At 43.5% G+C, this 13,315-nt stretch overlaps 1 protein-coding gene and 1 pseudogene across 1 annotated transcript; one reads left to right on the forward strand and one right to left on the reverse strand.

Moving 5' to 3' along the window:
* Positions 1 to 3,498: 3,498 nt before the first annotated feature.
* On the reverse strand, positions 3,499 to 12,306 carry LOC146672923 (uncharacterized). Its single transcript, XM_085401446.1, has 4 exons — positions 11,891 to 12,306; positions 10,687 to 11,770; positions 3,698 to 5,400; positions 3,499 to 3,664 (listed from the first exon to the last, which is right to left on the reverse strand). Exons 2-3 carry the CDS (start codon positions 11,766 to 11,768, stop codon positions 4,167 to 4,169), a joined length of 2,316 nt encoding a protein of 771 aa, XP_085257572.1. The 5' UTR covers positions 11,769 to 11,770; positions 11,891 to 12,306; the 3' UTR covers positions 3,499 to 3,664; positions 3,698 to 4,166.
* Positions 8,511 to 10,546, forward strand: LOC146672924 (uncharacterized; annotated as a pseudogene).
* Positions 12,307 to 13,315: the final 1,009 nt, after the last annotated feature.

The raw sequence follows: 13,315 nt of genomic DNA on the forward strand, positions 1-13,315 counted from the left end.
CTGTTAGGATTGCAAGTATCCAGGGTCAGGCGAGGGAGTGAGTGGGAAGCCCACGGCTGCTAAATGGTGCTGGTCTGTATTATGGATGAGGTGTTAGGACAGAGCCTTCTACCAGGGCTCCAGTCCTAATTGTCTCCATCCAGGAGGACACTCCAGGGCTCAGTTCAGCAGTGGGCCAGCTGGAGCCAAGAGTGGACAAAAGAAAGACAGGAAGGATGAATTCTTGGACTTAATAAGAGAGGGCATGAGACTGCAAATGGAAACGGAGGAAAGAAGAGCCGGAGAATGGACAGGCTTCTTCACAGTCATGTCTCCCGGGGCCAGCTGGCTGATCCTTTGCCACTTTGCTCTCTGACACTGTTAGTAATCTAGGTGTTCTGTGATATAGCTCTTTCAAACTTGATAGACAACTATCCTCTGCAGTCAAATCTAGCTTTTACCAGCTGCTTCTTATTTCTAAGGCTAAGCATTATGTAACACACAAGGATCTTGAAGCTGATTCATGCCTTTGTGACCTTCTGATTGGATTACTGTAATTCCCTCTACTTCTGGCTCCAGTCTGCTCCATAGATTGCAGCTTGTCCAAAATGCTGCGGCACACCTTCTGACTGCAACCGGCAGGTTTGCCTCTTTCACTCCTGTCCTTGCTGATTTGCACTTCCTCCCTATCAAATACCAAGTTTAATGAAAGTATTGCTGCTCACCTTTAAAATCATAAACCATACAGTGTCTAGCTATCTCGTTGAGCTCCGTAGACCATACACCCCTGGGAGAGCCCTCACATCATCAGCCCAATTACTCTTGGTACAGCCTAGATCTCGGCCTAAGACCAGAGGTGAGCGTGCATTTGTCCTGGTTGCACCTAATTTGTGGAACAACCTTCCCACTATCACCGTCTGGTATGGTAACTGCACCGTATCGGACACCCCTCACACACACTCTTCATCCTACTGCTTTCTGGAAAGAGGTACTGGAGCATCCGGGCCCTCACGACCAGACTACCGTTCAGTTTCTTCCCCTAAGCTGTCAGACTCCTGAACACTCAGTGACTGGACACAAACACATACACACCTTCATACACCAAGGTACTTTTCCACAATGCTCAGTCTTCTGCATAAGCCGCTGTCATTGTTGCACTTTTCTGTTGCAGTGTTGTGTCTGTATTTTCTGTTCTGTCTGGTGTTTCACTGTCTTCGTTTGTTTTTTTGCAACTTCTACACACTTGCACTTTATGTAGTCCTGTGTTGATTGTGTGTCATATGTAGCACCCTGGTACGGAGGAACGTCACCTCATTTCACTGTGTACTGCACCACTGTACGTGGTTGAAATGACAGTAAAGCAACTTGACTTGAAAAATGAACCAAGATGGAGCTGAATGCTTTACAATCAGAGACCAGGTGAGTCTCTCTCACAAACAGTCTATTTTTGTTAGAATTGATACTCGTGGATCTCACTCTGGTTAAAAATCCAGGTTTTGGATGTTTCATGAGCTGACTGGTGTATTTTTACCTGCAGGCTTCATACAGCGTGAGCACTCAATGCTCAGACGGCCTCGAATGTTTATAATGTGGAAGAAAAACATACATCATAGTGCAGAGACTAATAATTACTAGAGATGGCACGATACCACTTTTTTATGTCCGATACCGATATCATAAATTTGGATATCTGCTGATACCGATATGAATCCGATATAGTGTTTTTTAATCAACAAAACTGTTTTTTTAAATATCTTGCTGCATTTTGTAGAAGTTCATACTCAAGTTTAAAACAACAACTACACTAAAGCTATTCTGTTATACCTGTATGCAAAAAAAAATATTTCATAGTTCAGCAATACTGATCAATCTAATAAACTTAAACCTACACCATCCTCCCTATTCTGGTATTTTAAAGAGTACTTAGCATAAATATTAAGCAACCTAACTAATAGGGTTCCAACTCCCAGCAACAACAAAAATAAATAAATAAAAAATAGGGAACCACCCCTCACGCTCCACCTCATGATGCTTAATCGACGTAATCAACCTTAATTTGATGCAGTGTGAAAAAAAATGCACAGAAATCAATTATTTTTCAAGAAATATTAAATAGATTCAACATCTTTCTTCAACAAAATTGCAGACTGCACAGATGGTACCTTCCCAAAGGAAAAAGTACTATAGCTTACTAGGGTATATTAGACTTAATAGTCACTATATACAGTAATTGACTTCTATTCATTTTACATCAAATTAAAACTTTGGGTGTCAGATAATTATTTATTAAAAGCTCGACATTTTAAATGAGAATAAGAAAGAAAAGTATGTCTTTGTGCCCCCTTTTCTCTGTTAATGCCCTATCGGCCCCCCTGGCTAAACTTTGCTAGATCCGCCCCTGCACAGTTACCAGCGTCAGCTGTAGAAAAAGATCCTCGAGTAGAAAGTAATATTAAATACATTCTAACAACAGCTGATCAAGCTTAAACGTGCTGCTGTTGTTCAGCCGCTGGTTTCCTCTTTCTGGCGCAAAGTGGGTCAAAAGCAAACAAGAGAGACGGACTCGCGACAGAAAAGCCGATCAGCTGATCGTTAAGCAGTTTCATGATTGAAGTAGCAGCCAGAAGAGGCAGTCGCTTGTTAAGCTTAACGCAGGAATGCTTTACAAACATTCAGAGATGGACTTACACACTTGCTTTACTTCTCTCGGGGATAACTTTGTCGGAGATGAAATGCCAGCTTGCTAGCGAAGCTCCACATGCTATCCAGACCACCGACAGGTCCCGCATGCCACAGCCGCTCTATCAGGTGATGCATACTGCTCCGAGTGCTAACGTTCTGAGGCGAGTTACGGCGTGTTGCAAGTTTTGTGAGGTGCTTTCGTGATATTTAATGGATCGGATTACATTTTTTATTTCTCTCCGATATCCGATCCAGTCATTTAGGTCAGTATCGGACCGATACGTAATATCGGATCGGTCCATCTCTAATAATTACATGTGAGGATATGCTGCTGTTGTCATGATGAGTGTTACTGTATTATAATGTATAATGTATTATAATACTAATGTTTTAATGATGAATAAATAAATATAAATAGATGATTATACTGTTGTTACAGTGGAACTGTATCACTAATTACAGGAATGTAAAGAGCATTTTAGGGGCTTGCTTCCTCCAGAAGACACAGGTTCTTCCTGACAACTGAATGAAATCTCAGCTGTGATGGAGCTTTGTGTGTGTTTGCTGAGTGTGTGTGAGAGCTGCTGCTTGCAATAAACTGAAAGTGTTTGAGGAACAAAGAGAAACAAAGAAAATCAGCTGATGATCCAGTAAAGACTCTCTGAGCAAAGTGACTGAATGAAGCAGATTTTATTGAGGATTGACAGAAAAGTGCATCGAGCAGGAGACGATTCATGTGGAAGACCCGAATACAGAGAATCTGAACAGATCAAGTCCAACATGAAAGGATCCAAATGTTTCCACTCGGCCTGAGCCATCACAAATATCCAGCATGAACACATGAAGAATCCGAGGCATCGTGTCAATGACATCCTCTGCACTCACTGAAAGACAACAACATGTTGGACTGTGTCTGGATCGTGTCAGTGACACGTTACTGTCCCACAACCAGTTTACTGAGTCAGCATGAGAGGAGCAGCAGGATAAAGCTCACACTGACAACCTTAGAACAACATTAGAACAACATTAGAACAACATTAGAACAACGTGACAGAAACACATGTATTTGTGGAGAACACAGAGTTTAGTTTGTGACGTCAGAGGAGCAGGGAGCTGTTCTCACACACTGTTGTACTGATCGTTAAACAGCAGGGGGCGCCCTCGCTGCATTTACAGCACAGCTGGCAGCTCTGCTCTGCATAATAACTGACTGTGGAGTTTATGTAGTAATATTTGTCATGTGCATAAGTACAAATATCTGTGTGAAATACATGTATATTAATAATAAGCATTTTTTAACATGAGAATTGATTTTTTTAACTGGATAAAATATGAAAGCATACATGATGTTCCCGTCTTAGAAGGAGGCCCTCATGTCCACATCAACAATCAACATCTGTGTACATCTGAACATGTAGCAGCATCAGTACCATCTGCCTGATGCTTCTTTACATGTTTCACGTATGCCAGAGGAAGAGTCTCCCAATGTTGGTGATGGTGTTCGTTTAAGCTTGCACTGCTTCTTTGGTTCCTCCATCCTCTCTCCTCATCTCCTCCAGTTTCTGGACCTTCTCCGTGTCTCCTTCCTCCTTCATCTTCTCAATCAGGAAGTCCAAGTGGGCAACAGTGGATGCTGAATCAGCTTTCAGAGCGATTTCCTCCAGTCTGACAGCATGCTGGTAGGAGTCACTTAGCCACTTTTGCTTTTCTGCTGTCAGCACTTTCATTTCCTTTTCAAGATTTTCCAAAAGACTCAATATTTTCTCAATTTCCATTTTCTTTCTGTGATTCGTCTGCTTCAGAGCTTCTCGGATCTGTCTGATTTCTGTCTGTTTCAGTTCAACCAGCTCGATTCTGTCTTCCAGGTTTTGGATGCAGGCTTTCAGTCTTATTCGTTCATTTAACACTTCGGCTGTTTTCACCAGTTTTTGAGGATTAGATTTTCCCAACAAATCTGTCAAATGATCCATGTTTGTCTGTGTAAGTTCCCATGAATTTCTAAAATTTGTGTTTTCCTCCATTCGCTCTTCAAGCTGGCAGTTATTAAACAGGAAGTGAGCAGGCTGACTGTCCTCATTTTTGGCACATTTAATGTTTGCAGCTTCAAGAACTTGAAGAGGGTTTTCAGGCCTGCTTCCATCTGAGTGTGTGATCAGAGCTATGATGTTTTTCTCCAAGTTCTTTCCAAACAGAGACATCACTGAATCAAAGACATACCTCAGTGGCTCACTCAGTCGATTCACACTCGCCTTCATCACCAGACCCACTGCATGAACTTCATGGACTCCATCCTCTGATTGAAACAGGTCCAATAATCTGTGACTGATGGTGTCATCATGTTCGATCCCTCTGGTGTCTCCATATCCAGGAGTATTGATGATGGTCAGAGAGTAGGGCAGAGTTACATCTTCAAAACCAAAGATCTCGTACACGATCACATCTGATGTCTGACTTCTTCTCTCCTCCTCTGAGATCATAAACCAGACTCCATCCTCCCACTTCACTCCCATGGTGTAGTTGAGCAGAGCGTTGATCAGAGTAGATTTTCCTGCTCCTGTTTCTCCCACCAGTAAGATGGTTCTGTTCGGCTTGTTTGGACGTTTTTCTCCAACAGTCATTCTTGTCAGAGTTCCAGTCTTCTGTTTCTTCGGTCTCAGCTGGTAGACAGCAGGAGGTCCTGACCTGATGAGAAAACTGTCTGAGACGATGTCTTCATGTGGTGATGAGATCAAACTGATCCTGCACAGAAAAGCATAGAAAGTCTTCAGTACACATGCAAACATTATGAACAGGTTCCTGTTTAACACTGAAACCTGAGCTGATCCTTTTCTGCTCAGGGTCAAAGGTCACATAAAATTAAACCTTTTTGTTTTTTCTTTTTTCCAATTAGATTCTTATTTTTGTCTGTCTGCTCTCCCAAAGCATTAGTGGTCACTCTGATTCTTTTTATTAGACTTTTATTTTCCCTCAACCTTTGATTGGATTGGCATGACATCATCTGGGTGAGCCATAGCTGCTGCTACCCTTCTCCCTCCGGTCCGTCACCTGCTGTGTCACCTATTGTGTCAGTGTCCGTCTCTCAACCCTTATATAGTCCCTGCGATGATGGGTTGGATGATAGGCACAGCTCTGTTTCCGGTGCACGTCTGGCTGACTTGGATGTCTATTTAGCACATCTGTCTGATCCTGCCAAATCTGATGTCCGAGAGCTCATTAACAATTACCCAACTCTTTTTGGTGATATCCCCACTCAAACACACGTGCTAAGTCATGATATTGACGTGGGTGATCACAAGCCAATAAAGCAACATGCCTACAGAGTAAATCCCACTAAGCATGCCATAATGCAGCAAGAAGTCCAGTATCAGCTTGACCATGGTTTTGCCCTTCCCAGTAATAGTTCTTGGAGCTCACCATCATTGCTCGTTCCAAAACCCGATCAAACCTCCCGTTTCTGTAACGATTACCGAAAGGTAAACGCTGCTACAAAACCAGACTCTTTTCCACTCCCACGCATGAATGACCTGGTCGATCGTGTGGGCTCTGCAAACTTTGTGACCAAACTCAACCTCCTAAAAGGATACTGGCAAGTCCCATTAACCAAACGCGCATCAGAAATCAGTGCCTTTGTTACACCCAACCACTTTTTGCAATACACCGTCATGCCGTTCGGGTTAAGAAATGCTCCCGCCACATTCCAATGACTGATGAACACTGTGTTACCTGGAGTCATAAACTGTGAAGTGTATCTGGATGATATAGTGGCCTATTCATCCACCTGGACTGAACACCTCAAAACTCTCAGTGAAATATTTGACCGTTTGCGTGATGCCTCTCTGACACTGAACTTGGCTAAGTGTGAGTTTGGAAAGGCTGTTGTAACCGACCTAGGGAAACAAGTAGGACAGGGTCAAGTCCTCCCTGTTGCTGTGAAAGTGCAGGCCATATTAAACTTCCCAGCTCCGCAGACGCTTCGGGAGCTGCGGCGTTTTCTAGGCATGGCAAGTTATTATCGTGGGTTCTGCAAAAACTTCTCCGAGGTAGTAGCCCCACTAACCAGTCTTGCCAGTCCAAAATCACCATTTGTGTGGTCAGAGACATGTCAGTTTGCTTTCGAAGCTGCCAAAGCTCTCCTTTGCAGTGCTCCTGTGTTGGCCGCCCCTGATTTCGCACGTCCGTTCAAGCTTGAGGTGGACGCCAGTGCTTTCGGGGCTGGTGCAGGAGGATGGAAATGGCATTGACATTCCAGTCTGTTTCTTTTCCAAAAAATTCCTAAAACACCAATTGCATTAAAGCACGATTGAAAAGGAAGCCTTAGCCTTATTGCTAGCCTTGCAGCACTTTGAAGTGTACCTTGGGTCCAGTCCTGTTCCAACTGTCGGGTTCTCTGACCATAACCCTCTCCAGTTCCTAACTCGGATGCAGAACAGCAACCAGCGCCTTATGCGCTGGTCCCTACTCCTCCAGGACTTCAACATTGAAATCCAGTACAAAAAGGGCTTAGAGAACGTCATGGCTGATGCCCTCTCTAGGTCTTGAATCAAACATTTCATTTGGGGTTAGATATTTGATTTTTGGGTGGGGGGAAGTGTTATGATCTAATGTTTTCAGTGTTTGCTTTATGTGTGAGTCCTCCCACCAGAGGATGGCTGTGGGTCTTTTCCCTTTCTCTCTTAGGAGGTGGACACCTTGGCGTGCCTGCTGAGTAGCTGGGTGGAGTCTCTTCCTGTCCTGGGATTGGATAATTGGCTAATCACCTCCAGTACTTAACTACCGGATGACAGCCACCTGGCCCCTTCTCTCCTAACCGCCACCATCCAACAAAGAACCTGTGTTTTGATTCGTTGCTGTGTAGAGTGTCTTTGCCAAATTGATCTGCAGGTATAACCTCGTGTGTGTGTGTGTGTGTCTGTGTGGCATTAGTACCTCAATTTTGTAAATAGCTGTAAATAGTTTTGTCAAGTAGCAATCGTGTATTTTGTTCACCTTGTATATATCCTTCACTGCAGCAGCCTAGTAGGCGTGAGAAGCCATTTTTGTTGATTAAGTTTTCTCCTGTTTTTCATGTAGAAAGTTAGGTAAGAGAATTGTCTTTTGTTTGGTTTTCATTTGTATAGGAAAGCGTAGGGACCATTAGGGAGTTTTGTTTGTTATTTTTGGCACTGCTCACTGCTGAAGCAAATAAATGGCTGATTAGCACTTTAAAAGATACGACTGTTTGTGTTCTTGCTTGGGTGGAGCGGGAGTGGGGCCAACTTCTTGTTGCGTTCAATACACGCCTAGACTAAGAACGTAACAATACAGTTTTAATTTCATTTTTATTGTCAGTATTAGAATATTGGGATGATTTAAAAATTTGATGTTAAAGTTAGAAAAAAGTGACACTTCATATCTATACTTATTTATTTTGTTTTTATTTATTTATATTTTACATTTGTTTTATTTTTATAGTTGGACTCTATATAAAATTATTTTAAATTTTTTACCATTAACTAAAATAGTTAGTCCATGACTGAACAATAACCTCCAGCTGTAACCCTCTGTCTGTAGTGAAGGGGCTGGCCTCAGACTCAGCACTGCTCAGTCTGAGGCCATGATTTCCAGCTGGAAATGGTTGAAGTGCCCATCAGTTTGGGGATGAGATGCTGGACTAAATAACTTTGCAGTTATTTATGTGTAAGAAATGTTTGGAATCATGTATGACTTTCGTTCCACTTCTCACGTGTGCACCACTTTGTGTTGGTCTCTCACGTGGAATTCCAATAAAATTGATTCATGTTTGTGGCTGTAATGTGACAAAATGTGGGAAAGTTCAAGGGGGCCGAATACTTTTGCAAGCCACTGTATATCTCGTCAACCAATCAGGCCATTGATCAATGGCCTTTGATCAGTGGTCATGAGAAATGCATATTAATGATCATAAGCTGACCTCCCAGCCCACTGTTCCTCCAGTGGGCTGGTTTCAGTCATTATGCAAATGTACTGTTTATAAGATTGAAGCCTGCAGTCAGCTGAGACTGAAGTCACCTGGATGAATCACGAAACGTTTCTCCCACTGAAAACACTACGTCCAGATGAACAGAATCAAACTTTGGGTAATGAATCCATGTTTGAATATCACTTTATCTTTGAATGTGGAGAAAAACTTTGTAGCTCTCATCACACACTCAGATGTAAGAAACCCTAAATATGCCCTTCAAGATCTTGAAGATTCAAAAATTAAATGTGTCAAAAATGAGAAGAATCAGTCTGTTCACTTCCTGTTCAATAACTGCCAGCTTGAAGACGAGAAAGAAAAATACCTGAAACTAAATTTTGGAAGCTCAGAGAGTTCACAGCCTTCCTGAAGGAAACTACACCTCTAAAGCCAGAGCAGCATTTAAAGTGTTAAAGGAAAGTATCAGACTGACAGCCTGCATCCAAAACCTGCAAGAAAGAATCAAATTCACTGAAGTGAAACAGAGAGAGATGAAACAGAGTCAGGAAGCTCTGGAGAAACATGACAACATGAAGAATGAAGAGGTCACTCCATTTGTTGCTGAAGTTTTTAAACATAAAGAACCTATCAGAGATGCCTGGGCCGGGTTTGAAAGCAGCTGTACAGTCTGTGAGGAGAACTGTCACTATCCTGGATGCACGGTGCCCTTAAATCACTGTGAGGTCTTTAGAGATGGTCTCTGCACGTCATGCACCAACAAGTGTCCTGCATCAGTGCATGTGAAAGGAAAGTGGAGATATGTGACCAGGATAAGGAGCGGTCAGGAGAACAAACCACCAACAAAAGAGAAGGATGTTCATTTACTTGGAAAGGAAATGAAACTGCTGACAGCAGAGAAGTCCTACCAGCATGTAGTCAGACTGGAGCAGATCGCTCTGAAAGCTGATTCAGCATCCGCTATTGTCCACTTGGACTTCCTGATTGAGAAGATGGAGGAGAAAGGAAACACAGAGAAGGTCCAGAAACTGGAGGAGATGAGATGGAGAGAGGATGGAGGAATTAGAGCACCTCTGAGGTATGTCAAACTGACAGCACTCACAGAACAGTGACTGTAAGAGAGAGAGGTTCAAAGGATTGCAGAAGTTCACCCTTGGAAATTTCAGCAGCAGCACCAAGGGGAAACTGTCCTTGTTGCACTTGGATTTGACTCTATTCCTCCTCCTCACCATGATGATTATCATCATTATTATCATCATCATCGTAATTGATGTGTTGGATTATAATTCTGAGAAGTATTTGGACGTCCAAAAGTATCCTCGGGCAAGATGCTGAACCCCAGGTTGCTCTCCGATGTTACAATCAGAGTGAGCACTTAGGTAACAAAAACAACAAAGTGCTTGTATAAATGGGTGAAAGAGGAAAGTTGTATGAAGCAGCCTAAGCAGAGAAGCCCAGACCTCCCTCTCCCCAGCCACCTCCTCTAGCTTGTCCGGGGGAACACCAAGGCGTTCCCAGGCCAGCCGAGAGACATAATCTCTCCAGCGTGTCCTGGGTCTGCCCCGGGGCCTCCTCCCGGTGGGACACCTCACCCAGGAGGCCCCCAGGAGGCATCCTTATCAGATGCCCGAAAAACACAAAAAAAGGCTCCTTTCAGTGTGGAGCAGCAGCTGCTCTACTCTGAGCCCCTCCCGGATGGCTGAACTTCTCACCCTATCTCTAAGGGAGAGGCCAGCCACCCTTCGGAGGAAGCTCATTTCCGCCGCTTGTATCTTTGATCTCGTTCTTTCAGTCACTACCCACAGCTCGTGACCATAGGTGAGGGTAGGGACTTAGATCGAACAGTAAATTGAGAGCTTCGCTTTTACGCTCAGCTCTTCACCACGACGGACTGAAAGCCCTCTGCCACTTGGCTGCACCTAGAAATCCACCTAGACTAAACTATTCTTTATTTTTACTGAACAAACAAAAGTTCATGTACAAAAAGGGGTGCCGAGTTGGAGACACTGACTGATTTTGATTGAGTGACCTCACCGTGTTTCAAGGAGAACCCAAATCTGGACCAAGCCATGAAAACATTCAGATCATACCTTTGTTCTTTCCCATCTCTGAAGTTTATATCATAGAGCGTGCTGACTTCTTCTCTGACTGCTGTCTCCAGCTCGGCCAGGGTCTCCTGAATCATAAACTGGTCACTGGTTACAGTCACAGCAGACCAGTCCTGCAGCTGGGGCTTATTGTAGGTAAGAGGGAGGACGTTCTCCAGGAAGCTGAAGGGGTCTCTGATGAGCGAAGCTTCATGACACTGCAGCTTCTTCTTCTTCATGTGTGTAATCTCTGCCTGCAGCTCATCAATAAAGCTTTCTGCCTCTGTCTCATTTATTTCCTGCTTCGTCTCGATCGCCTCAGACAGTCTGGTGAACTCTGTCTTTATGTGCTGCACCAAAGCGGTCATCACCTTCCTGCTGTACGATAACGCCTCCTCAGCTTTACTTCTGCTGGTCTTCACTGACTGTTGAAGCTCCTGGATTTTCTGCTCACGCTCCTGGATCATCTGATCCATGCTGTTATTTTCTAATCTCAGCTGGGATTTCCTCATCTCAGCCTCGTCCTCCAGACTCACTGTTTCATGTGTTTTATGGTCACTGCATTTACAGGACCGACACAGAAACCTTTGATCCAGTCTGCAGATCAGCTCCAAAGGCTCACCGTGATCCCGACATATTCTGCTCTCTAGGTTCTTAACTGGATCGATCAGCTTGTGCTTCTTCAAAGCTGAAATCCTCTGATGAGGCTCCAGATGTGTTTGACAGTAGGACAGTAAGCACATTAAACAGGACTTCTGGGCGCTGACCTTGGACCCTGCACAGATGCTGCAGAGCACGTCTTCATGTCCTGCTCGTTCAGATGAACTCAACAACATTTCTTGAAGAGATTTTTTAACCTTTTCTGCCATTTCAGCAATGACAGGGTTAACCCGAAGCAACGGCCTGGTGTAAAACGTCTCTTTGCACAGTGGACATTGGAGTACAGACAGGGTGCTCCAGTACTCTGTGATACAGTTCATACAGAAGTTGTGTCCACAGGGAATCGACACAGGTTTAGTGAACACACTCAGACAGACGGGACAAAGAAGACTGTCCTCAGACACCAGAGCCGACGCCGCAGCCATGACTGCAACATACAAGCAGAGCTAATATTAGCACAGTGTAAAGTCAATGTAATCCTCATTTATCATTATCAGAGTTCAATATACAAAAAAGCAACAGTGATACTGAAAAAATGCGACTGTACCTTCTGTATGAAGACTTTACCAAGACTGAGCGGTCAGAAACAGGCTCTTCTTCTTTTTAGTTTCTACTGACACACTGACCACATCGTCTCCAAGCACTTCCTCGTTTGAGTAGAACAAATGAACTCTTTAGAAAACAGACCATGAAGCCCCTCACAGGTTAAAAAGGTTCACTGGGAAGCTGATTGGCATGACAACTACAGCTTGAATATTTTTTTTCATGAACATTTAAGAACAAATGCTTAACACGAGCTTTTCTCACATGATGAAGAGGAAAGTAGAAACTGAAAGCCACAAAATGAAACTACACTGGCAACTCCTGCGTTAGCCTTTAGAGCTGTGTCTGCATTAATTAGTCATATGAAAAATAATTAAGAGAAAGATTAAGACGTCAGACTGTGAGATGATGGAAAATCTGAGCAAAGTGTCCAAGAAATAAAAACCTTGTTTGCTCTTTAGGACAAAAATGCAGACTGAAACGTTCCTAAAGAAGTCTGATGAATAACTGGAGCAAACTGGAGTCCAAATTTGTTTGTCTTAGAAAAGTATATTTGAGTTGAACCTGTCCGAGAGTGTCACATGCAGAGTCCTGACAGAGAAGCAGTGATTTAGGACTGCAGGAGTCTGGGAGATGGAACCATGCATCCCTGCAGAGAACCCAAAAACGTGACAGGACTAAGGCTAACTAAACTCTAAATGAGGAAACACTGTAACTGTTCAGTTTATATGACATATGATTAAGAAGCCCCTTTTGAACGTGGTCGGGTTGCTGAACTGTCACCGATGGCTGACAGGAGACTTTACTGAACGCAGTGATCACAGGACAAAACAACTTAAAGCTTTTACACAGATCACATCTGACACAAAGTGAGCTGCTACACAAACATACTAGGTTGGCTACAGTGACAGTTTCTCCTGCAATTCAATTCAATTCAATTTTATTTATATAGCGCCAAATCACAACAAAAGTCACCTCAAGGCGCTTCATAGGTACAGAGAGAAACCCAACAATCATATGACCCCCTATGAGCAAGCACTTTGGCGACAGTGGGAAGGAAAATCTCCCTTTTAACAGGAAGAAACCTCCGGCAGAACCAGGCTCAGGGAGGGGCGGGGCCATCTGCTGTGATTGGTTGGGGTGAGAGAAGGAAGACAGGATAAAGACATGCTGTGGAAGAGAGACAGAGATTAATAACAGATATGATTCAATGCAGAGAGGTCTGTTAATACATAGTGAGTGAGAAAGCTGGTCCAGCCCTAACTATATGCTTTAGCAAAAAGGAAAGTTTGAAGCCTAATCTTGAAAGTAGAGATAGTGTCTGTCTCCCGAATCCAAACTGGAAGCTGGTTCCACAGAAGAGGGGCCTGAAAACTGAAGGCTCTGCCTCCCATTCTACTTTTAAATACTCTAGGAACAACAAGTAGGC

This window comes from Rhamphochromis longiceps, linkage group LG3 (genome assembly GCF_057381845.1).
Source record: "Rhamphochromis longiceps isolate RC_006_pf linkage group LG3, R_longiceps_female_GT1.1, whole genome shotgun sequence".
Classification (NCBI taxonomy): domain Eukaryota; kingdom Metazoa; phylum Chordata; class Actinopteri; order Cichliformes; family Cichlidae; genus Rhamphochromis; species Rhamphochromis longiceps.

Bases quoted from the DNA above. Each gene is read 5' to 3' on its own strand.
- LOC146672923 (XM_085401446.1), bottom strand. From the start codon at position 11,768: ATGGCTGCGGCGTCGGCTCTGGTGTCTGAGGACAGTCTTCTTTGTCCC. The intron at 5,401-10,686 runs GTATGATCTGAA...TTTTCTGTGCAG, and splicing joins AGAGATGGGAAAGAACAAAG to GATCAGTTTGATCTCATCAC.